This window comes from Lycium barbarum, chromosome 4, assembly GCF_019175385.1.
Source record: "Lycium barbarum isolate Lr01 chromosome 4, ASM1917538v2, whole genome shotgun sequence".
Classification (NCBI taxonomy): Eukaryota; Viridiplantae; Streptophyta; class Magnoliopsida; order Solanales; family Solanaceae; genus Lycium; species Lycium barbarum.
Window position 1 is genome coordinate 126,456,594 of NC_083340.1, and position 26,860 is coordinate 126,483,453.

Here is a 26,860-nt window from a genome sequence, read left to right on the forward strand (position 1 = left end):
CATTTTATTACTAATTGTCATTAATTATTATTTCTTGTTATTTCCATTATTATTATTATTATTATTATTATTAATATTATTAATTACTAATCATTATTATCAGCGTTATTTTGTTATCAATTATTAATCATCATTATCATCGTTATTTTATTATTAATTATTATCACTGTTTTATCAATAATTGTTATTTATTATTATTATTATCATTATTATCTTATTATTATCACTATTATTGTTATTATTATTTTATTAACATTTTGCCACTATCAATAATTGTTATTTATTATTATTATTTTATTATTAATTATTATCATATTTATTATTAATAATTATTATCATTTTTTAATTATCAATATTTGTTATTACTATTATTATTATATCTATTATTATTTTTTATCACCATTATCATCAATATTATCATTATTACCATTATCATTATTGTTATTAGCAGTATTACTACCGCTATTTATTTGCTGCTATTATTTAGTATTATTCAAACTTGCATTTCTCAACGTTTCTACCAACTTCCGCATACGCATCGCATTTACTTCGCACATTTTAATGATAGCGTTTGTTATTAAATATTATTGCACGGTCATTTGCGACATCATATAATTTTTACCCGGGTCTTTTACAATTACACATTTTTCGTACTAGGTGATATTCTGGTACCCTTGGTACATCGTTAATCAAAATGGGTCTTTTATTCAAATTTAGAGGCCAAACTATTTCTTGCACTCAGTCCGTATTTTGACTTACCGGACCCCAAATCAAAGTCCGATTAACTCCTAATATTTGTTGGACTAGACCACATTTTTATCCCATTTTTTTAGACCAGTACATGTTTTAATTCACTAGTCCATCCTTTTAGAACCCAGTCTAAAATTGACCCGGTCCACGGATGGACCGGGTCCGATACATTTTCATCAAAATAAGGGTTTCCCCTCATTTTTTTCGACCTTCCGCCTCTTCTTCTTCCTTTCTCCTCTGTCTCTTCTCCTCCCAAAACCCTAGCCGCCCCTCTCTTTTTCTCTCGCCTCACGCCGCCCCCACTCTCCCTTGTTCCCTCCTTCTTCTCCGCTCCCCACTCACCCTTGTCCCCCACTTTTCTCTCTCTCCCGCTCCTCCTTCCCCTTTTTCAGCACAAAAACAACAAAAACAAACCTATAAAAGGGGCGGAGTTGAATCGAGGGACGGAGGAACGAGCAGAAGGAGAACGACGGAGAGAAAAACGAGCACAACACGAAAAGAAACAGATCAAAAAATTCCTCTGAGCAGAACCCAAATTTCCAGTGATTGAAAATCCCCTAAAAAAAATCAAAGCTTCCAGTTGCAAAAATCCCTAAAAAGACGTTCTATTGGCAGTTTAATCTCGTTTGTTATCGGTAAAAAATAACGAATCAATTATTCATTTGCCTTGGTATTTGTTACGAATCCGAGCATCGCAAGTTCGGATTCGACTGTGTTCTAGTAGATCTGAGCCTCCGCACCCCCATTTCGCTGCGCTCGCAAAAGGACCGTCGCATATGAGTCCTAAAGACTCGTTCTTCTCCCGCATTTGGCGTTGGGCTGAAAGCCCAACATGACTCCTCTCGTGTCCACCCCACAGCAGCCATGAAAGTTTGTTATTGGGCCGAAGCCCAACAGCAGCCCTTTGAACGCCACATCAAAAAATGGGCCGAGCCCACTTAATTTTATTTATGCCTTTGTTTTATTTTATGCCTTTAACTTGTATGTATTATTTGACTAACACTTTCGTATTTTCTGCTCTTCCTTAGCTTAGTTGAACTATTGAGGATTAGTAGAGATAGTTTAGTAAAGGGGTAGTTAGATAAAAAGACTAACGGTCAATCCCATAAGTCGTGTTCTTCTCTTTTATGTCGAAACTATTTATAAGCATCTAATATTTATCTTATTTAGAATAACTAATTTGCAAATGGCCTAATTTCATATTTTTGAGTCAAAGGATTCACGTTTTATTATCTCGGGAATTTCAAAACGTCATTAACACGTAAATAGGAATTGAAGAACATTTTGAACTTCCAAAACGCGAGAGTCAATCAATACATCATCGTTTAGTTTGTTTCAAATATTTGTTAAAGCATTACGCAAACCCGCGTTTTCTTTTTTTGCTTATACATTTCATGCGAGTTCTATTAGCATCATTAATTAAAATCTTTGCAACATTTATAAGCTATTTTCGTATGACATTTGCAATTTCTTTTACGCGAATTATTACATTTTCTACAAATTTCATTTTAAACAGCATTTTTTCTTATATTTCAACATTAATAATATTTACAAATTATATGGCATTTGAAGCCTCCTTTTATACAAATTATTATATTCTTTTTCATAAGTTCATTTAGTATTTTATTTTAAATCTTAACAATATTTATAAACTTCTATTTCAAATAGCATTCTAAAATTCCATCTTATGCGAATTACTAGTCCCATTTTGACAACCTTATTACTTGAAGTCTTTTTTATAAAATGACAATTAAAATTCTCTTTTGCATAAATTGCTATATTTTACAAGTCTTATCTGCATAAACAATTTTTTCTTAAAATTTGATACTATATCCAACATTGATTAATTAACCTAAGTTTGGCCGGATAACCGTGTTTAACGGATTCTAAAGGATGCCTAACCCCTTCCCTTTAGGATGATATAGAACCCTTACCTAGAATCACACTGGTTAAGCAGACCATTAACAGAGGTTTAGTTTTAACTTTACCTTAGTTAATAATTAGGTGTCCTAATTCACCGTAAAAATCAATTAGGTGGCGACTCCTTAAAATAAACAAAGCATATTTAGGAATCTCCAATATGTTGTACTCCGCTTCAACTCCCGGGTTAAAATGGGGTATAACATACATAAATTGTCACATGTTTGGAACAAAGCAAGTTAGCTTGTTTCCCAAACTAGCCTAAATACGCCAAATTGTTCCCCGGCAACGGCGCCAAAATTGATAACGTCCAAATTCATTCCTCAAAGAAAAAGTGTACACGGTTGTATGCAATATAATATACCCAACTATGAGTCGGGGTCGATCCCATAGGGAACAATATAGTAGGTGATTTAAACAAGTAAGGAATTATCACCAACTAAGCTAAGACAAACACTTTTTCAATATTTGGATTTTTGATTTAAAATCTAACAAAGACAAAACTAACCTAGAAAGCAAGTAAAATGATCAATAGCCTCACAAGCAAAGGAAAACAAGAGAAATTACTCTCAAGTAATGATCCAATGTATTTTACAATTTTACAACTACGAGCGAGTTTATGTTAATAGATAATGATTTCTACAATCTCATTGAAGGTCTCTCAACCAAATCAATGGATTTCACTCTAAGCTTTATCAATCCTTAGAGTGTGATGTTAAACATAATCAATTCAACCTCAAGTTAACTATCCTATCTCTAGCTCAAGTTATTAGATGGATTTAATGACTCAAATGCCTTGCTATCTAACTCTTTTCCTAACTTTCACTTTCTTTCTCAAGCAAAGTAAAAGTACTTACACAAATAATGTTTTCAACCATTAAGAGACATTAAAGCATAAAGAGTTGATAGAAAAACATTAACCCACTTCATTAGAAATAAAAATTGTTCAATACATAAGCAAAACAAGAGATTTAATTCAACACTTGATAATGCATATCCTCATAAACAAGATACAAGTGAGTGAATAAAATACAACACACTTAAATATTCAATACATAACAAGGAATTGAAGAAAGGGTTAAGAGTTTGCTCATTAAAGTGCTCCAATCCTCTCTTCCATAGTGTTGCTTGAAGAACCCTAGCTTCCAAAAATCTTGTGAAAATGGCCAAAGATGATAAATGTTTGCCCCATGTCTTGCTTTTGTAGTTTCCAACTTTTTCCAAAGTACAAAAATAACAAAATAAGCCCCAAGTTTTCAGATTTGCAAAACAATCCCGTTTTTGCACTAGACAGTTTTTGCAAAACTGTCCAGTTTGGCCTCTTTTTGACTTTATTTTCACTTAGTTTCTTCCGGCGCTCTTCTCAATCATATAAACCTATAAAATGGAAGTAAACGACATTCAATGGACTATTTTCTCAATCAAAACATAGAAACAATATAAGATTAAAGAAGAAATAAGTTGGTAAAATACCAACTTATCACTACTAGTGTTTGATTATTGTGAGAAATTGTGGAAAACTTAGCAGGACCTGAGTTTAGATGCTTCACTATAGGCTTGATCTGGATTTAACTCACTGAGGGCTTCTTGGATGTTTCGATACCTGAACTATTATTCTTGGATATGTGTTTATGCCTTATATATGATTGCGAGCATGTCTATTCTACAGTCTCTTTCCTTATATATGTTCAATAACTGTTGTCGGCCTATGATGCCTACTCAGTATGTGTTGTTTGTACTGATGATACCTTGCTACACTTATTTTCGGGGTGTAGAGTTTGAGACAGGTTCTGTTCCTACTTCTCGAGGCTGCGTTCCGAGGCCTGGCTTGCGAGTATCTAGGGTGAGCATCTGACGAGTCGCTACCCGGAGGCTCATCTATCCTGTCTTTATATTCCATCATTTAGACAACTTTTTATTCGACTTTTCAGACTTGTGTATTAGAAATTCTTGTAGTTGCTCTTGTACGAGTCAGACCAGTTCTTTGGGGATTGTAATGTCTTCCGCACTTATTTATTTTTAAATGATATTGAGATTTATTATTATTTACATTGTTGGTCCGCATTTCTGGTTGTATGCTAGTTAAGGAAAGGGTTCGCCTACCGAGATGGGGAATGGTAGGTGCCCGCGCGACTTAATAAAATTGGATCGTGGCATAGACAATAAGTGCGTAGAAATTAAACTGATACGAAGTTATTACTCAAGGGGTTAACTGGTAAGGATATATTTAATGATATCTATTGAGAAGTGTATCCTTCTTATCCAGGGAAACTCAGAAAAGAAAAAGATAAAAACAGAAAAACACACAACCAACACACATTTCTTGACATGAAGACATAATGTCAAGTGTTTATTTCAAAGCACAAACTCAATTCTTATATCGATAGCTTCACATGTCCCTTTAGACTGTCAATTTTGCTTGACATGGTGGTCATCAACAGCTTTGGTAAAATCAATAATAAACTGCAACAGATTTGTTAGTTCAGGGATGTTCTCATTGGGCCTTTCATACTCCATAGTCCAACAGACTAAATTCTTTTCACCTTCTGCATTAACATGGAGAGTTAACTTCCAGTTTTCATATTCATTCGCTAAATCTCCTTCAAATTCCCTTACTATCATAGTCTTTTTTTCTTCATCTATAGCTTCAGATATCTGCTTGGAAATCATCTCTTTCCCATCTGCCTCAAACAGAATTTTGTTAAACTCTCAAAGAAAGGTTCTTTCTTACTTCTAATGAAAGGGCTTTTCTTCGATTTTTCAATATTATTGAATAACTCAAATTTTTAATAAATGTAGGTTGGATCATATAGGTTTTTTGAGATATATAAAATACTGAATAATTAAAAGTTTGTTCCTTAGGTTTATAATGAGATGGTCATAATTTCATATTATTATTTTCAAAAGTCACGAAGTATTGAGTTTAAATCTCACTGCCACAAAAAATAAACAAAATATTGGCATGTTTAGGCTCTTAAGAAAATATCTAACCTACAAGTGAGAATGTGTATTGAAATATACTATAATTATACTATAATTTAAGGTGTGATTTTAAATTTTTATATGAAATTAATTATACGATTCCATAGGGTTGAAAATAGCTGATCTATATACACTTGGAGGCAACGCCCGTGCCCATACGGGTCCAATATTATGAAAATTGAAATTATTAATATATTGCTATCTTAACTCTAGATTCTCTAGAAGTATAGTAAGCACTGGGCGAAGATGTTTTTCAACCTTACCCTTGATTCTCTCCCAAGAGTAAAGGCCCGAAACCCTCATTGAAAAAGTTGAATTTATTGTCTTTTTCATTTTATTTTATATGATATTATTTTTCAATTAAAAGAAAATTGTTATTTATATTTAAAAATAATTTAACTTCAAAGACCTTATTTCATCAAGATCTTGTGCATTGAAACTTGGGGCTTTTAATTATAGATGACTCCTAAGTTTTTTATTTTAGTGGAGGTGACTCAAGTTTTAATTATTGAGTGGAGGTGATGATTTTTTATTAGTGATCAAGGGATTTTGAACTTGCCCAAAAGTTTTCATTTTGACACTTTGACCCTCAACTTTATTTTTAACACTTTGGCCTCAAGTTTTATTTTTAATAAAAAAAAAATTATTTATTTTTCACCCCTCCTCCCCCCACCCCCGCCACCCACCCCCACCCCTCCCTACCCCCCCCCCCCCCCCCCCCCGCAAAAAAAATTTAAAATTTTTAATTTTCTTTATTTGTTTTTTCACCCCACCGCTTCCTCCTCCCCCAACCCCACACCCATCCTAACCCCACCCCTCCTCCCCCCCCCCCAAAAAAAATTTGATTTTCTTTATTTGTTTTTTCACCCCCCCCCCCCCCACACACACCCCACCCTCACCCAAAAAAAAAGTTGATTTTTTCTTACCAGCCTCCTCCCACCCCTCCCCGCCAAAAAAAAAATTAAAAAGTTTTGATTTTTTTTTTCACCAGCCCGCTCCTCCTTCCACCCCCCCCCCCTCCCCCCACCAAAAAAAATTGTTTTTTTTTCAAAACTGTTTTGAAAAGTTATTTTTTTTTTGCACCTTCCTACCCCCACCCTTCCAAAAAAAATGTTTGAAAAAAAAGTCTTGAAAAGTTTTTGTTTTTGTATTTTTGCGTCCCCCCCCCCCCCCCCAAACACACAGACACACACACTCCAAAAAGAATCTTGAAAAGAAGTTGGGGGTTTAGGAAAAGTTTGGATAAAATTGACGTTGTTGTTGTTGTTGTTGTTGTTGTTGTTGTTGTGTGTTTGTGTAGGGGTGGGCGTTCGGTTCTTCGATTCGATTTTTTCAAAGTTCGGTTTCGGTTTTTTGAAAGTGGACACTGAACACCACACCGAATTAGTTCAGTTCAGTTCAATTTTCGAACACCGTACCGAATTAGTTCGGTTCAGTTTGATTTTTTGAAGTTCAGTTCGGTCCGGTTTCGATTTTTTCTAATTCAATTTTTTTCAACACCGAACACCACACCGAATTAGTAGACCATATTCTTGTATGCTTTATTTTATCTTCCTCTCAAAAGTATTATTTGTCTGATAATCATTTATATACATTCAGCTAATTATTTTGATCAAGATGGTATAAAAACCAATCCCAGATTGGAAAAAATGATTTAATATAGGCCACGAGTATTATTGAAGACAAATTTATTTATCCAATTTAAACCTATAGATGTTCTAAATAGTACATCTCACGTCCAAATTTTAATATGATGAACCAAACATATGACAATAGACAAAATCTTTTTGTGATTATTATCATCTTCTATTTTGCATTATAATCTCTGAATAATTTGTTCCATTCTTGTAGACCCTTTTGATTTTTGAATGGAAAATTTTCCAGTTGAATCATTGATGGCTTCTGGAATTTAGCAGCTTCTTTATTAATCATATACATTAATTTGGGCCTGAGAGAGTGGACTGAGTGTTGTAAAAAAAATTATATTCATGTAGTAAATCTTCAAAAAAAAAAAAACTTCGGTGTCATAAACCGAAATACTGAAGAACCGTTAACCCGAAATCGAACACCGAATTTGTCATTAAAAAAAACCGAAACCGAAAAATCAAATTAATTCGGTTCGGTCCGATTTTTTGATTTTCGGTGTTTATGCCCACCCCTAGTTTGTAATGAAATAGATGGTTCTTCTGTTATTTTCCTGGTATGGTTCAGGGTTTAGGAAAAGATATCCAACTGATGGTTTTTTTCGTTCTTGTCCTGGTATTTATCTGATTTTGTTTGTAGAAGATAACCAACAGATTTGTAGTTGTTGCAACAAGTTCTACTGACAATCTGTTGCAACGACTCATTCATCTGTTGGACATAGCTTTAATTATTTGGTTCTGTTTGTAGAAGATATCCAACAGATTTGTAGTTGTTGTCCAAGCCGAAATGCTCCATAGTTGTTAATTGCACCGTGTTGTAATAATAGTTATTTGTTGGAACTTTATGACATTTTAATGTTGTTCTTATTTAGAATGGTAATTTATGTTCTTGTGAACTTAGTTTATATGATATGTTGATCGTGTCCAATCATAAATGTGTGTATTGTTGTTAATAAATTGCTAAACAATTTCCAACAAGTAGTGAATCTGTTGCAACAGCTCTGTAACTTGTTGGGTTTTATCCAACAAGTAACAGGACTTGTTGCAACAACTAGTAACTTGTGTTTTATCCAACTTCTAAAAGATTTCTAACAAGTAAGCAGTTTGTTGCAACAACTGATAGGCCTTGTTGCAGCAACTAAGTTACATGTTCGGGTTTTTCCAACAAGTGGAGTGACTTGTTGCAAAACTGCGTAACTTGTTGTGTTTTATCCAACAAGAGTAAGGACTTGTTCAACAATTATGTCATTTGCTGCAACAGATACTACAGTTGTTGCAACAGATAGCACACTTGTTGCAACATATATTACAGTTGTTGCAGCAGATACTACTTAATCCACCCATATTTAGTGATCAACAAAAGGAATCAATGATATTTAGTGATAAACAAAGGAAATTAACGATAACTAGTGATCAATATATAATACTTAATCAATTTAATGGTATTTTATGTCAGGAAAGATGATCGACTAAGTCAATATGCACTAAATCCAATGATCATTAGAGTGAATTGATGTGAACTACTTTATTCACCCATATTTAGTGATAAACAAATGAAATCAACGGTATTTAGTGATAAACAAATGAAATCAACTATATTTAGTGATCCATATATAATACTTAATCAATTTGATAGTAGTTTGAGTCAGGAAAGATGATCTACTAAGTCAGTAGGCACTAAATCGAGTGATCATTAGAGTGATTTGATGCGAACTACTTGATTCACCCATATTTAGTGATAAACAACGGAAATCAATGATATTTAGCGATCAATGTATAATACTTAATAAATTTGATATATTTTGAGTCAGGAAAGATGATCTACTACTCAGTATGGACTAAATCGAGTGATCATTAGAGTGATTTGATGCGAACTACTTGATTCACCCAAATTTAGCGTTAAACAAAGGAAATCAACGATTTTTAGTGATGAATATATATATATATATATATATATATATATACTAACATCCTTAATGGATTAGATAGTAATTTTATGTAATTTCATGGATCAGATGGGCAATTCTAAGTGTATTCTTCCTAAATCGAGTGATCATTAGAGTGATTTGATGTGAAGTACTTAATTCAACCATATTTAGTGATAAATAATGAATTCAATGTTATTCAGTATAAACAAAAGAGTTCAATGTGATCAATATCGTGAATATGTTGCAACAATGGAGGAGTTGTTGCAACATATGAGATACCTGTTGCAATATATGAATAAGTTGTTGTGGCATATGAGATACTTGCTGCAACATATGAGTAAGTTGTTGCAATAATTCAAACAAGCTGATTAATCTGTTGCAACAACTAAGAAACTTGCTTAAACATCTGATCCATCTGTTGAAACAGATTAGTAACTTGTTGCAACCTCTTCAACAAGTGTATGATTGCAACAATTAACTCATCTGTTGTGACATATTTTTTAATTTTTGCAATAATTTAAGCAATTATTTGATTTTTTTTTCCAACAAGGTGAGTAATTTGTTGTAACAACTAAGCAACTTGTTTAAAAAGATAAGTAACTTGTTAAAACAGATTAGTAACTTGTTGAAATAAATTAGTAACTTGTTGCAACTTCTTCAACAGTGTATGCATCTGTTGCATACAGCCACCTTAGCTCCAAATACCAAAACTAATCAAAATAAATAAGTTCATAAACATCATTCACAAATAACATAAAGGACCAAAAAACAAAATGGAAATTGTTCAACAACAACCTTGGCTCTAAATATTACAACTTAAGTCATAATTTGTGCAGCAACTGCCTTCTGGGGTGTCCAACAGATTTATAGTCCAACAGATTTATAGTTGTTGCAACAAATTGTCTACCTGTTGCAACAAGTGTAGAACTTGTTGCAATAATTACAAATCTGTAGGATACCTTCTACAAACAGAACCAAATAACTGAAGCTATGTCCAACAGATTTGTAGTTGTTGCAACAGATTGTCTACTTGTTACAACAAGTGTAGAACTTGTTGCAACAACTACAAATCTGTTAGATATCTTCTACAAATAGAAGAAAATAACTGAAGCTATGTCTAACAGATTAGTGAGTCGTTGCAATAGATTTTCTACTTGTTGCAAGAAGTATAGAACTTGTTGCAATAACTACAAATCTGTTGATTATCTTCTACAACCAGAACCAGATAAATACCAGGACAAGAACAAAAAAACTATCTGTTGGATATGTTTTTCTAAACCCTGAACCATACCAGGACAGCAGCAGAAAAACCATCTATTTCACTACAAACACACAACAACAACAACCTGAATTTTATCCAAACTTTTCCTAAATCCAAAAAAAAAAAAAAAAAATCTAAACTTCCTTTCAAGATTTTGGCATGTGGGGGGGGGGGGGGGGGGGGGGGGGAGCAAAAACCAAAAATAATTTTTTTTAGGGTGGGTGGGGGAAGTAAGAAATCCAAAAAAAAAATTCAAAACTTCTTTTCAAGATTTTCCGGGGGGGGGGGGGGGGGTGGAGGTGGTGCAAAAAAATAAAAACTTTTCAAAACTTCTTTTTTGAAACAAATTTTTTTTTGGAAGGGTGGGGGGTGAAAAAAACAAAAAGAAAAACTTTTCAAAATTTTTTTGGAGGAATGGAGAGGGGTGGGAGGAGAAGGAGTGGGGACTAATAAAAAAAATGAATTTTTTTTTTGGGGGGTGGGGGGAGGGGGCGAGGGGTGGGAGGTGGAGAGGGGGCTGATGAAAAAGCAAATAAAAAATATCAAAACCTTTTTTTAAAATCATTTTTGACCCGGAAAAAAAGCTCTCTTCTCTCTCTTCCCATGCGAACCCTACTCTGAAACCCTAACGCAAATATGGCCACGCCGGCCACTGGCCAGCCGCCGCACCTGGTGGTTGGTCAGTCATTTTCTCCCCAAGACTTCTCTCCTCTCTTCTCCTTGTCCAGCAATGCTCATCAATCACAAACAGTAATTCCTACGTCACAAAACTATTGTCAAACCCTAATGCATGAAACTGATAAAAATCCCATGCAAACGTGTGAATCCATTCCTATAAAGATGGTTGAGATCATAGAGGGTAAACACGTTGTAAGATGGTCCTCTTCGGAAGTTCTACGAATGGAAAGGTTTGAAAATTTACAATATGCCATTGTTGGTAAGTTTTCCTATGGCTGGCCTGAACTAGAAGAGTTGCGATCTATTATTCCTCATCAGTGTGGTGCCAAGGGTAATGTTCGTGTAGGTTTTTTGAGAGATAGGCATGTACTGATAAGGTGTGATCTTAGGGAAGATTTTATTAATATAGGATCAAAAATTTTATTTTGGTTGAAGTCAAAGAATGGTCATTCATATCAAATGAGGCCATTAATATATGATTCAAAATTCAGTGTGGAGAAGGAAACCTCAATTGCTATGGCTTGGATATCGTTTCCGAATTTGCTTCCTACCTTTCTTGTTAAGGAATCATTATTTACATTGGCTTCTGCTGTTGGTAAGCCAATCCAACTAGATGCTGCTACTATCAATAAGACTAGGCCAAACTGTGCAAGAGTAAAAGTGCAGGTAGATTTACTTGCTGATTTGCCTAAGTCTGTATGGATGGAGATTGAAGATGATGATACAAAGGAGGTCAGGTCGATCAAGGTTAATATTCAATATGACTACTTACCAAAATATTGCACAAGGTGTTTTTTACAAAGTCATTCTAATGATGAGTGTTGGGTTCTACATCCAGAAATGTTGGAAAATGAGGTAACACATAATGGGGAAGGGTCTCAGAATAAAGGAAAGGCTGCAATTGTAGCAGATAATGAGCCTGGAACAAGTGAACAAGGCCAATTCCAACAAGGAAGATATAGAAGAAACAAGGGGTGGAAAAAAACAGTGCAGCAATATCTACCAAGGGTGTTATCAAGTGGTACTGTGGTAACTTAACCTGGTAACAAAGGGCAGTACCAGAACAAAGGGAAACCAACTGGAAGGGATGAGGGTCATAAACAAGTGAAGGTATCAAATAAATTTGAGGTATTGAACCAAGGAGCTGATGATGTTGATGTTAGGAGGCTGGAAAATAGTCTTGAGGAGCATGTCACTAATGAAGAGGTGGCTGCAGTACAAGGGGTAATAGCTGAAAGTATAGATGACAAGGAGGAACATAATAAGGTGCATGTTGGTGTGGATGTTGCATACTTGTGTTTGGATAAATGCCAGGCTACAAATGAAAATAAGTCATTGGAGGAAGGTGAAATGCATGAGTATGAAACTGACAAGAGTGGAACTGATCACAATGTAGTAGTTATTGCCAAAGTACAACAATCTAATGATGATTCTGTTCCAATAAAAAGTGATACTCCATAGCTGAATGGCAAAATAAAATGTCTGGAGGTCAAAAAAGATTGTGACTTAAAGGTTTCTCAGGAATGTAATGAATATGAGAATATAAAAGTTACTACAGGTGATCAAATGTCTGAACTGGTATAGAGAAAAGTTGGAGAACCTGATCAGCAACTGGGAGTTGAAAAAGGGGGTGGCAAGGATGCAGATGAACATGTTTCTCAAAGGCTGGATAGTAATAGAAGTCATGGTGGAAATGAGGCTTCTGACAATTCTATGCAAAATCAGGTGTCTGAATGTACTCAACCAAGTGATGTGTATTTGAATAATGGCCTTGTTGACAAGATGCAACATAGGACTGGTTTCATGGACCAGGAAGAGTCTAGTCAGGCATTAATTCTGAAGGATAATGCTGTTGAGGAGGTACTTAGTTCTAGCTGTAACTTGCAGTTGGTTGGCTATTATCCAGAGAAAGTTACTGATGCTGAATATGGGAATTTAGCTTTGGCTATTATTCCTGCTATGACAGAGATGCAGCCTTTGAATCTTGCTGAAAGGGTATCACCAAATAAAGTTTTACATCAATTAGTTTCTCACAAGTTACAGGAGGAACATGATCAGTTAAAACTGATCAACAACAAGAAGGAAGATGCTGAGAGTGTTGCTATTGATATGAAACTTCAACAGATGTGTGTAGAAGCAGGACTATCTCCAAAATCACAAAGCAAAGTGCCAAGGAAAGAAAGAAAGCAAAATCCTGAAGTTCAACAAGCTGGGAGGTATGCAACAAGGAGTCACATTAAGAAGTCTGTTAAATGATTGTTAAAACTTTATTCTGGAATATAAGATCAATCAAGTCCCAACAAGCATTTCATAGAGTTCAAATGTTACATAAGCATCACAAGTTCTTTTTGATAGCTCTGATGGAACCTTTTCCACATCAGAGGCAAATTCAGAAATACAGAAGGAAACTTGGAATGCCTTATGCTAGTTCCAACTGTAATGGAAAAATATGGTTCTTTGTTCAACATAATGTTGATGTTGAGATTCTATTGGATACTGAGCAATCTATTACTGTAAAGCTGCAGGTGTGCTAAATGTTCTGAAGTGGAGAGACTGCAGTTGTGGGACAATCTATACCTCTTAGCTAGTAATATGACATCTCCCTGGCTGGTTGGTGGAGACTTCAATGTTTTATTGAATGAAGAAGAAAAAATAGGAGGACAACCAGTTTTGCCACAAGAATATGAAGATTTTGCCTTTTGTTTGAATTCTTGTGAACTACATGAGATTCCTTTCAAAGGGAGTCCTTTCACTTGGTGGAATGGTAGGGCTGCTAATGACTGTATATTTAAGAGATTGGATAGGATGCTTTATAAAGATATCTTTCAGAATTGGTTTGGACAATTAGAAGTGGAACATTTGTCAAGGACTGGTTCTGATCATGCACCATTACTTGTATCATGTGAAGATCAAGTGCAAAAGTTTATCAAACCTTTCAGATTTCTCAAATTCTGGGTGGAACATGATAATTTTATTGATTTTGTTAAGCAGCAATAGGATACAGTCTTAACTAATGATGCATTTCTGTCATTTAAGCTCAAGATGAAGAAACTGAAAACTGCCTTAAGTACTTGGAGTAAGACTACTTTTGGGGACATTTTTAAACAGCTTGTTATAAGAGAGGAAATAGTTAAAATTAAAGAGCAGCTGTTTGAAGAAAATCCATCAGAAGAAAATAGAATGGTCATGCAAAGGGCACAGGCAGAACTTAAACTATATCTTCATTATGAGGAGGAATTCTGGAGGCAAAAAGCCAGGATGGACTGTTTTTCTGAAGGTGACAAGAATACAAGATATTTTCATAGCCTGGTAAAAAGAAGAAGAAAGAGAATTCAGATCAGGAGGATAAAAGATGATGATGGTAATTGGCTTGAGGATGTTGATAGTGTTGCTACACAGGCTGTCAATTTTTTCCACAATCAATTTACTCATGAGGAGGTTAGTGAAGACTCACCAATACTTAATCACATTCAAGAGCTAATCAGAGAGGAGGATAATATTTTACTTGCTGAGCAACCTACCATGGAGAAAGTACAGAAGGCTGTATTTGAATTAAATGGAGATAGTGCCTGTGGTCCTGATGGTTTTTCTGGTATATTTTATCAAAAGTGTTGGGAGGTGATAAAGGCAGATGTATATAGTGTGGTTAAAGCTTTCTTTGAAGGACAAACTCTTCCAAAATCAATAACTCACACACATCTGGTTTTACTGCCAAAAAAGAATGTTGTTGACACATTCTCTGATACGAGGCCTATAAGTCTTAGTAATTTTATCAATAAGGTCATATCCAGAGTAGTGCATGACAGACTAGATAAGCTACTTACAAGGGTGATATCTTCAAATCAGTCTAGTTTTGTAAAGGGCAGAAATATAATTGAGAATGTGTTATTGACACAGGAAATTGTTACTGATATAAGGAAGAGAGGAAAACCAGCAAATGTTGTAATTAAGCTGGATATGGAAAAAGCATATGATAGGGTCTCATGGTTATATCTCTGTAAAGTCATGGGAAAAATGGGATTTTCTCCATTCTTCATTGATCTGATATGGAGGCTGTTGGCAAATAATTGGTATTCAGTTCTTTTAAATGGCCAGGCACATGGTTTCTTTCATTCTACAAGGGGTGTCAAGCAAGGAGATCCACTTTATCCTGCTCTCTTTATCATTGCTGCAGAAGTTCTTTCAAGGGCCTTAAATTCTTTGTTTGATTAGTCTAGTTTTGTGGGATATGGGATGCCAAAGTGGAGTGCTGATCTGAATCATCTGGCATATGCAGATGATACAATCATTTTCTCATCAGCTGATAGCCAATCTTTACAGATGATCATGGACATTCTTCAGGAATATGAGAAAGTATCTGGACAGATGATAAACAAGAGAAAAAGTTCTTTCTATTTGTTCAGCAAGGTATCACAGGAGTTAAGTGAGCAGGTAGAAACAATAATAGGATTTGTGAGAGGACACTTTCCTTTTACATATCTTGGAGTTCCCATTACTCATGCCATAAAAAGGAAGGTGGATTATACTGAATTATTGAAGAAAATCAAAGACAGGTTACAAACTTGGAAGGGAAAGTTACTATCCTATGGAGGAAAAGCAGTGTTGATCACTAGTGTGCTTCAAAGTATTCCAATTCATGTTTTATCTGCTATAAGACCTCCTAAATGTGTTATAAAGGAACTACATAGGATCTTTGCCAGGTTCTTTTGGAATAATCAGGAGGATGGAAGATGCAGACACTGGGCAGCTTGGTTAAACATGTGCATTCCCAAACATGAAGGTGGTTTGGGTTTCAGGTCTATCTATGACACATCCAAAGCTCTATGTGCTAAACTCTGGTGGAAGTTTAGAACCACTAGCTCTCTTTGGACTAATTTCATGTGGAATAAATACTGTAAAAAAACAAATTCCTCAGGTGGTTCAATGGAAGGGAGGGTCACAAGTCTGGAAGATGATGTTGGAGGCAAGGGAAAGTATAGAACAGGAAATCTGGTGGGAGCCAAAGATTTGAAGTTCAAACATTTGGTTTGACAATTGGACTAAGCTAGGTGCTCTTAATTATGTGGTTCCCCAGTCCTGGCAAATCAATCAGCAGGTTGAAGATGTTTCAGAACTTATGACAGATGGAAAATGGAATATCAGCAAACTAATGCAGCTGTTTCCTGAGGATATTGTGCAGCATATAATTCAGGAAATTGACATTAAGTATGCATCAAATGAATGGGATATACCTTGGTGGATGATGACAAGCACAGGCAAGTTTACAGTAAGCAGTGGATGGCAATTACTGAGACAAAAGCTAATGTGATAGTGCCATTTCAGAATATGTGGATTAAAGGGGTGCCTTTTAAAATTTCATTCTTCATGTGGAGATTGTGAAAGTTTAAAGTCCAATTGATGAAGTGGTGGCAAGTATTGGTATTCCATTAGTCTCAAAGTGTTGTTGCTGTCAAAATGCTCAAATAGAGACTATAAATCATGTGTTTCTATGTGGGGAATTGGCTACAAAGGTCTAGAGATACTTCAATATGGGGGCAGGACTGAGCATGAACTGTGTTCAAGTCAAGTAGGCTATAAGAAGTTGGTGGGAAGCAAAATACCATTTCAAAATGAAGACCATATACAAAGCAGTGCCTGCTTTTATAGCGTGGGAAATATGGAAGTGGAGAAACAATAGGCTTCATGGTGGAAATATGAATCTGAATAGAGTGTTGTATGACATAAATATGAACATTCATATGTTATGTAAACTTCAGTTCCCTGGGATGAACATTCCAACTATATGGCACCAGATGGTTCAATTCTTTGAAGGATATAAACCTACTGTCATTTGTAGAATTATTGAATGGAGGAGACCTGCACCTGGAATTTACAAGTGCAATACAGATGGAGCTGCTAAAGGAAATCCAAGTCCAAGTTCTGCTGCCTTTTGTATAAGAAATGAAAAGGGAGATCTGGTGTATGCTGCTGCAAAAACTTTGGCAGATGGAACAAATATTGTGGCTGAGGCTGAGGCTATTAGAATGGGACTGAGGCACTGTGTGGTAAAACAGCCTTTTCTGGTGATCATAGAGACAGATTCCATGACCATGAAGATGATTCTAAATGATGAATGGAAGGTTCCTTGGATTATCTCAATGTTGGTGGATGATATAAAGAGGATGATGGCTGATCACACAGTTTCTGTGGAGCATATACATAGAGAAGGAAATGGGCTTGCAGATTTTTTAACTAACTTTGTTTTTGGTTTTGCAGGATCAGTTCAGTTTCATAACTTTCAGGAATTGCCAAGTCAAGCTAAGAGGATTTTGAATTTGGAGAAGAGAGGAATTCCAAACTTGAGAATAAGAACCATTCAAGATAAAGCACCAGATTGATATCATCACTTAGCACAGTTTGTCACCTGATTATGAGTATTTGCAGCATCTGTATTAGGGTGGTATTAGTGTGCTTGGCATGCTCATTCCTTAGTTCAAATGTTGTGATACACATGATCAAAGTAGCAGGCCGTGATAATTATGGATCAAATACTATACAAACCTGGTCTCATGATAAAGATTAAGCTAAACATTGACAGATTTCAATGACCAGCAGACTGATAAGCAACAGATGCAGATTCAAATGTTGTATGCACTAGTATGGACAGTACACATATCTAGTCTAGGATGTATGCTCCTCTGACACTGATGCAGATTTGAAAGTGGTTTTGGCTCCCATATAGATGATGGTTTGGACAGAAGATCACAGCAATTTTAAGATGCCTGAAAAATGATTCAAACGATTTGAAACATGCCACCTGTGAGACTTGAAGGTGTGATAGATGTTATCAAGTCAAGGCTTTTTTGAATAGCTGTTAATATTCTATTCAAATTCATAGTATGTATCTCCATGTTCCACTTTTCCTTTCCTTTTCATTTCTGTTTTTGGTTCATTTATTTATTTGATCAATCACTTTTGGATTGATATGTACATATTTTCTTTATCAATAAATTTCCACCTTTATGGTGGATTTGATTAAAAAAAAAAAAATTGGGAGGAGGGTGTGGGGCGGTGGGGAGGGGGGAGGAGAAGGGGGCTGGTGGGTTTTTTGGATTAAATTGGGATTTTTTTTTTATTTTGTAAAAAATTAAGAAGTTTGAAAAAATACATTTTGGATCTCAATCTTCTTAATCTGAAATTTAATTAGGTTTTGTTTCTAAGTGGTCCCCATGAGTCACCTATGATAATTTCAAAGCTAAAATGTCACCAATAGCTAATTCTTCCTTGAAACTTGGAGTTATGGACCATACTATGCTAATGTAGTACTTTTTCTCAAAAATCCCCCAATATATGAAAGAGCAAAAATGTGTGTCGATGTTTACTACACTATATAAATTTAAATGAAAGACGTATATTTTAGTCAAATTACATCAAATAATTTGAATGAAAGGATTATATATATTTATTTACTTTGAGCTTTTGCTCCTTTTTCATAATGTCATCTTAATTATAAAAAGTAATTCAATATTTTTTTATAAGAGAAATTAACTTCTTATTGATCTTACAAAAGTATTGAAAGCTGACTAAAAGAACTTTTTTTTTAAGTTATTTTTTTAAAAAGAAAAACATATCATAATTTCTTATCATTTTTTTTTTTTTGTAAATAAATTTTATTTAGAATATAAACTCTGATAAGTTTTTGAAATTCAATATTAAGTTTTGGATATAGATGTTATTGATATATATACAATCAAACCTCTCTATAACCGTATCGTTGATCTGAAATTTTTTGGTTGTTATAGAAAATTGTTGTTATACGCCTATAGCACCATTGACATTTAAATAATATTTCACTTTTATAGGCAAAAAGATGCATAATATCTAATTTTTCATTTTTAATTGTCAAATTCTGAGCTTAATCACACTTTGTATAACAAAGGAAAACCTATTAATGATGAAAATATATATATTCATATGATATTCTTTGTCATAACTAGTGTATTAAAGGATCAAATATTTTGGTCAAAATATTTACACTTATTATTGATAATCATAAATATTCTATTTTCATAAAGATAATTAATTATTATATTAAAAAAAATGATTGTTTTTATATGGGGGATAATTTTATAAAGAGCATACTGTTATAAAGTTGGTTGTTATTGTTATAAGTAAAATGTTGTTATAGAGAAGTAAAATATAAAATCAAAAACCGGTTTCGAAAAATATTGGCTATTATAAAGAGATGTTGTTATATATGGATGTTGTTATAGAGAGATCTGACTGTACGTAGAAATCACTAACTCATAGAGTAGTAGTAGTAGTAGATTTAATCAAATATTGGAGGGTTTGCAAATATGCAGTAATCAATAACTCATAGAATAGTAGTAGTAGAGTTAATCAAATATTGGATGGTTTGTTTTTCATATAACAGAATATTATGTTTATCCCTCACAAAAATAAATTTTATTTGAATGTTTACATTGAGTTAATAAATAATTCTTTAGTTTCTTTTTATTTGATGCATATTGACTTGACGCTCCCCTTAAATAAATATTTATAAGGAATTTATTGTCCAACTGAAATTTATTAACTACACTTTGAAAATCTAAAATCGACTATTAGTACTTTATATAGTTACTTAATGATTATCTTTAATATTAGAAGAAATTAATAAATCTCTCTTGGTTTGCTAAAATGAAAAGTAAAAAGAAAATTTTGCTTTTAGTATAACGGACAACTAAAAAGAAAGAACAGGAATATATGACATTTATTTACTTTTAGTATTTAATCATGATTAATTAATATAAATTATAACCTCACTAGATTACTTAACTATATTAAATTTACACAATTCGATATAAAACTGGATAAATATTAAGTATTTGCCATACACCATATTCAAATGGAAACTTATTTACCCTTCGCCAAATTCAAATTGGAAATATATGGAGGAAACTAAAGTAATTATTTAATTTATTTTTGTGGGCCCATCATATTCAATGACATTTCAATGTAGGGCATGATTTGTAATTAAATGGAAAGTGTGAACTTTTTTCGGAGGTATGTACAAGGTTCAAATAAATAATAGCCGTTTGGCCAAACTTATTTTTCTCCCAAAAGTACTTATTTTTTCAATAAGTTCTTATTTAAAAAAAAGTGAGGTGTTTGACCAAGCTTTTGGGAGAAAATAAGTGCTTTTGGGAAGTAACAAAAACAATTTTTCAAAAGCTAAAAAAAATAGTTTTTGCCCAAAAGCACTTTTTTGAAAAGAACTTTTGAGAAAAATACACATAAAAACACTTTTTAAAAGTTTGGCCAAATATTAATTGCTGCTCAAAAGTACTTTTTAAATTAATTGGCCAAACACAAGCTGCTTTTAGCCAAAAACTTTTTTTGAAAAGTACTTTTTTCAAAAATATTCTCTAAAATAAGCTGTTTTTAGAAGTTTGGCTAAACAGACTATAAGACACGTTGTTTGAATTTTTTTAACAAAAGTCCAATATTGCCCTTATCCTTTTCTAGCAATAGCAAGAAGCACGCATGTTGAAACTCTCTTTTCTATAATATAGAAGAAATAGAAAAGAAAGAATTAGGAGATCTAATAAGAAAATATATATGATTGTCATTTCAAAGCAACACACCGACAATCAATTTATACGCAGTAAACTGTACTGTTTTTCCACGAACAACGCATCTTTCCTTTAACTCTATAATATTAAAGATACTAGACGGCGTATGCCCGTCCGCACTTTGGATTATAGTGTATCTATGTGTATGTAATTGTGTTTGAATAGTGATAATATATATATATATATATATATATACACACACACTATGCTCAAAACACGATTAATATAACATTTTATTAGTGTTTGCTGTGAATACAAAATCGGCAAAAATTTATTAATACTTTTTAAAAGAGAAGACTTGTTTAAAGGGAAACTACTTGTTTAAATGGAAACTATTTTCTTCTCTTTGAGATAAAACAATAGCAATATTTAAGCATCAGCTGATACTTTAAATTTTAATTCGATTAATTTAAAGGTGTAAAATACTTATTATTTTTATCAAATTTTGATTTGGATAATTCTAATTCAAATTATTAAATTAATTTTACATGTTTAAAACGAAATAAAGTAGAAATTTGATTTTCTATTTAACCGAAGAAATACTATTTTTTGATTTTTGGTAAATATTCTCGATTTAGCTCATTTTACTTGTCATGTTGTCTTTTACATGGTTTTTTATTCATTATTTGATCTTCATTTGATATTATTTAACCTTTTACGACGTTAATCTCTTTTCACATTTTTAATATCTAGATTAGATCTCAGGCTAATATAAAAAAAAAATTGTATGGTTTAGCTACTTAACGTTTTGAAGAAAAATAATAATATGGGGTCCATGTTTTTTGCTGTACAATATTTTCATTTGCTCCCACTAATGGGTTGATACGCATGTGGCAATGAATCCATCATTATTGACTTAATGGGATACTTTAGAAATTACACGAATATTGTTTGATTTTTTAATATGGGGTACACTTTTTTTTTTTTTTGACATTATTAGTTTGCATTTTTTTTATGCATATATATATATATATATATATATATATATATATATATATATATATATATATATATATATATATATATATATATATATATATATACTATGTTCAAAACTCGATTAATATAACATTGTAGTTTGTGCTCCGTATCCAAAACTTTATTATATTAATGTTTGCTATGAATACAAAGTCTGCAAAAATTTATTAATACTTTTTAAAAGAGAAGATTTGTTTAAAAGAAAATAATTTTTCTCTCTTTGAGATAAAACAATAACAATATTTAAGCATCAATTGATACTTTCAATTTTAATTTGATTAATTTAAAGGTGTAAAATACTTATTATTTTTTATCAAATTTTGATTTGGATAATTCTAATTCAAACTGTTAAATTAATTTTACATGTTTAAAACGAAACAAAGTAGAAATTTGATAAAAACGATTAATATAATATTGTAGTTTGTGCTCCGTATCCAAAACTTCATTATATTAGTGTTTGCTACGAATACAAAGTTTGCCAAAATTTATTAATACTTTTTAAAAGAGAAGACTTGTTTAAAAGGAAACTATTTTCCCCTCTTTAAGATAAAACAATAGTAATATTTAAGCATCAGTTGATACTTTCAATTTTAACTCGATTAATTTAAAGATGTAAAATACTGATTATTTTTTATCAAATCTTTATTTGGATAATTCTAATTCAAATTGTTAAATTAATTTTACATGTTTAAAACGAAACAAGTAGAAATTTGATTTTCTATTTAAACGAAGAACTACTATTTTTTAATTTTTGATAAATATTCTCAGTTTAGCTCATTTTACTTGTCATGTTGTCTTTTGCATGATTTTTTAAGAAAACGTCAATTAGAATTATAATTTGACTAATTTACGTTATTCATTATTTAATCTCCATTTGATATTATTTTATTCTTTTACGACATTAATCTCTTTTCACATTTATTAGAGTAAGAATAAAAATGAAAAAGTAATTAAATTCTATCTTATTTTAAAAGCAATAATAGGGGGTCCATGTTTTTTGCTGTACAATAATTTCATTTGTTCCCATTAATGGGTTGATACGCATGTGACAATGAATCCATCATTATTGACTTAATAGGATACTTTGGAAATTACATGAATATTGTTTGATTTTTTTAATATGGGGTGCACTTTTTTTTTAACATTATTATTTTTTTTAATATGGTGTCCATTTTTTTTAATATTGCTTTATTTTGTTAATAAATATGAGTGGAGATGATGGGTTCCACTTTTTTTTTTTTTTTTTTTGAATGGACGACGAACCAGTTTTACTACTGCATGAAACTCACGTTTCTATATAGTAGTAGTAGTAGTAATAATAATAATAATAATAATAATAAATAAATAAATAAAAATAATAATATAAGCCCCCGTGCTGTGCACGGTCTCAAGAGCAGGCGAAATCTTAAAATTAATGGTTAACTTTTTTGAAATTTTGGATTGATATATAAAATAATCTTTATTTAATAGTATTATAGAAGTATAAATTTTTTGTGTGAATTCTAAATTTATTAGCTAAAGTTATAGGTTCTCCTACATAAACACTATTACTCAAATTTAATTTGTATAACCTCTGGAAAACAGAGTTCTACTCAATTATATAATATTTCCAGCTATTTTAAACATAACACTAAAACCAAATGTTATTCAAATAGGACGAAATCTGTGTAGGGATTTTTTGGTAGTAGCACTTTGTACTTTCAGACTTTTGATAAAACAATTTGAACACCAAAATAGTTAATCTTTTTTCAAAAGAATCAGCTCTTCATTTGGTCAATCTTTTTCAAAGAATGGAAAATTATACAATGTGGACCACAGTTGTTGAAAGGTATTTAGTGGTCGTTTGATGCATGGTTAAAATTATTCCGAGATTATAATTTTGAAATTAATTTATTTCATATCTTGGGACTATTTTATACCATCTAGGAGATAATATAAAATAATCTCAGGATAAGTGATATAAGAAGGTATATCTTAGCTTATACCATGAGATGCATTTTATATTTTGTTTGATACAAGGTATAAATTTATCCAGAATAAATTTTTACGTTCTATCAAATATGATACAAAAATTAGTGCTGGAATATCTCAACTTATACCTTCTGCCAAATGACTCCTTAAAGAAAAAAGTACTTGATGTAATTATGACACTTCTGGCAAGAAATCTAAAAGGAAAAGTAAAAAGGGCCCACATGTGATGTATGATGAGCTAAGTAGAGGGTAATTTTGTCAAAACAACACACTGATTTTTTCAAAAGCTACAGTGAAACTTTTTCTAGGCCAATTATGTTATTCCATTGTAACACGAAATGACTAAACTACCCTCAGACTAAGTGTTAATGCCTTTGAAGTAGGCATGACGACGATCCTATATAGACTCATGTTTCAATATAGTTAAAATATTAAAAGCAAAAAGATCCTTTCATATTCTCTAATAAATATATACATATATGTGTTTTTAGTGTGTAAGATATTTTTATACCATTACCTTTATGTATTGTAACAAATAACTTGGCTATCACAAATCCCACAGGAAGTGTACTTATAGACATTTTTTGGGTGACCTAATTAAATTAAAAAAAAAAAAGAAATTACACCAATAGTATATATAATTTATACTTTATATTTATATAACTTGTAATTATTTTCATAAATGGAGTGGAAACTATGAAATTTATGAGTAACACCACTTTAAATTATGGAATAAAGATAAAAACCAATTAAAAAAGTAACGATAATAACCAATAGTAATAAAAAGCAACTATTCACTAACAAAAATTGTTATACGGCTAAAGTCATAAACTAAGCCAGACATCTCATCTAGAAATAAAATATTCAATGCGAGCACAATTTTTTTCATACATACAAATTTCCCTATTATATTATAGGGAAAAAGACATTGAAAGCCCCCCCCCCCCCCCCCTCCAAAAAAAAAAAAAACTGAAAAGGCCCCATTTTGGGCCTAATATCAAGCGCTAGTCACTCAGCCCATTCACTAAAATAAAAAATAAAAAAAATTGACCTTTTGGAGACTTTAGTCACCACTAAAAGTTCGCTGCAAAAAGAACAGGACTATTTGTGGTGACTTTAGTAGCCACTAAAGATCAACGAAAAAAATTCCGAGCCTTCAAAAAATACATATACAGTAGTTTTACATATTCTATACATATACAGTATTATCATTGTTTTATAGAATGTGTATCACTACTATATATGCATAGAAAAAATGTATCACACGTAAGAAACTGTATCATTATCGTATAGAATATGTATCCCTAAAGTATATGAATAGAAAATATATCATTGTTGTATAATTTGTGTATAATCAACGTATAATTCCTATTTAATAAATATATAATTAATGTATACTTACTAATTATACACATTATACATTTTTTCTATAGGTATACAGTAGTGATACATATTATATGCAACATTCTATACATATACATTATAATCATTGTGGTATAGAATACTCTATATGTATGATACATTTTCTATACGTATGATACACTTTCTATACAAGAATGATACAGTTTATATACATATGCAGGAATTAGTTGAAAAATGGATAGAAAATGAAATTATTTTAAAAGGCTAAAAAATGACCTTTAAGATTCTTGAGCAGGGGCGGACCTATGTAGAATTTTTGGGTGCTCCAGCACCCATTAAATTCAGTTACTGAGTGTATAACTGTATATAAAATATAAAGGAAACAAATATAAATAGTTAATAAAGCACCCCCGAACTCAAAATTCCTGGATCCAGCACCCCCGAACTCAAAATCCTGGGTCCGCCTCTATTCTTGAGCCACCGGGTGTCAATAGTTTCACCCTAGATGACCATTTGTGTCCTTTTCCCTATTATATACGGTGAAAGATGACTAACTTTTCCTCACGGTAAGCAAGATTAGATTAGAAACGCAAGCTCGACTGCATATAAAATTTACTGGTTGTGCTTCTGTAGTGTGTAGTTAGTGATGAGAAAGAGAAGAAAAATAAATTGTTCTCAACAACTTAGTGGAAGCATAAATTCCTTCAGACAATGATTAATACTAGTCGAAGTTCTGTTATTTTTATCTAGCCATAATTACTATATTTTCTCCAACAGCCTTTCTACACATAAGGCAGATAATGATAAAATGTAGACATAATACATAAACAGGCCCTCGAACTTGGCCTCAGCTGGCAAGTATGCCCTTCAACTTTGGGTGTGGACATGTAGGCACCTCAACTTGTCTCCACTTTGTCAGTTGAACACTCTAACTTACAAAATGATTATCTAGACACCTCAACTTGTATAAAGTACACTTAGAAAAGTTATGTGTCATGTCAGCATTTGTGTTTACGTGTTCAACTTTATACAAATTGAGGTGCGTACTTGTGCATACCTAAAGTTGGAGAACATATTGATATCAAGTTTGAGGGTCTGTTTATGTATTATACCTTTAATGTTATCAAACCTTCGTATTTCAACATATTAGGCTTACCATGGGTATACTTCCAACAAACTTTGCAGCCAACAGTTCCAAAATCTCCTTCAAGAAGCTCAGCACTTCGTATATGCACTGGGCACATGGTGGAGACATGGCCTGCTTTGTGACTAAAGACATCAAGAAACACATCGTGTTTAGTCTTCACTTCAAACTGAGCGGACAATTTGGACTTTAGACCCATTTCTTTGAAATCAAATTTTAATAATTTCTTAATGAATGATCAAGAGTACTAGGGAAATGGTTGAGTAGAAGAATTGGATCTTTCTAGGCTATATATAGTCGAGTAACCATTAATAACAAAGATACTGCAAATTTTTGCTGCCTGCTTTTTTAATTTCTTAATTTCTTAATTTAAAGTGTCATTACAATCATATGGAAGAGGGATGATTACCTTGTACGAAAATTTAAGCTCCACTCTCCTACTACCAACTACCAACTACAATTAGTGTGCCATAAATGTCAACTTAATTAATTGGTAGGAATCAGTATTAATGTAGTGTTAGCATTCACTTCACTTGATCATGCAAACACAGTACCTACTTCATTTTCCGTTTTGTTTGGATGTTGTTACCTATCTTTTCATAACGTATTGGACTGTATTATTTTGATGATAC

At 32.6% G+C, this 26,860-nt stretch overlaps 1 protein-coding gene across 2 annotated transcripts; it reads right to left on the reverse strand.

Moving 5' to 3' along the window:
- Window positions 1–5,079: 5,079 nt before the first annotated feature.
- LOC132636395 (kirola-like) lies at window positions 5,080–26,548 on the reverse strand. 2 transcript variants are annotated; one of them, XM_060353248.1, is made up of 2 exons: window positions 26,241–26,548; window positions 5,080–5,351 (listed from the first exon to the last, which is right to left on the reverse strand). In XM_060353248.1, the coding sequence occupies exons 1-2, from the start codon at window positions 26,425–26,427 to the stop codon at window positions 5,080–5,082; spliced, it is 459 nt and encodes a 152-aa protein (XP_060209231.1). In that variant the 5' UTR covers window positions 26,428–26,548. The 2 variants fall into 2 exon arrangements, 1 of the variants encoding a protein (XP_060209231.1); XR_009581240.1 differs by lacking the exon at window positions 5,080–5,351 and adding an exon at window positions 17,677–17,923 and having other exon boundaries at window positions 26,241–26,364.
- Between the last annotated feature and the right edge of the window lie 312 nt (window positions 26,549–26,860).

Bases quoted from the DNA above. Each gene is read 5' to 3' on its own strand.
- LOC132636395 (XM_060353248.1), bottom strand. From the start codon at position 26,427: ATGGGTCTAAAGTCCAAATTGTCCGCTCAGTTTGAAGTGAAGACTAAA. The intron at 5,352-26,240 runs GTAAGCCTAATA...TGTTTGAGGCAG, and splicing joins TTGTTGGAAGTATACCCATG to ATGGGAAAGAGATGATTTCC.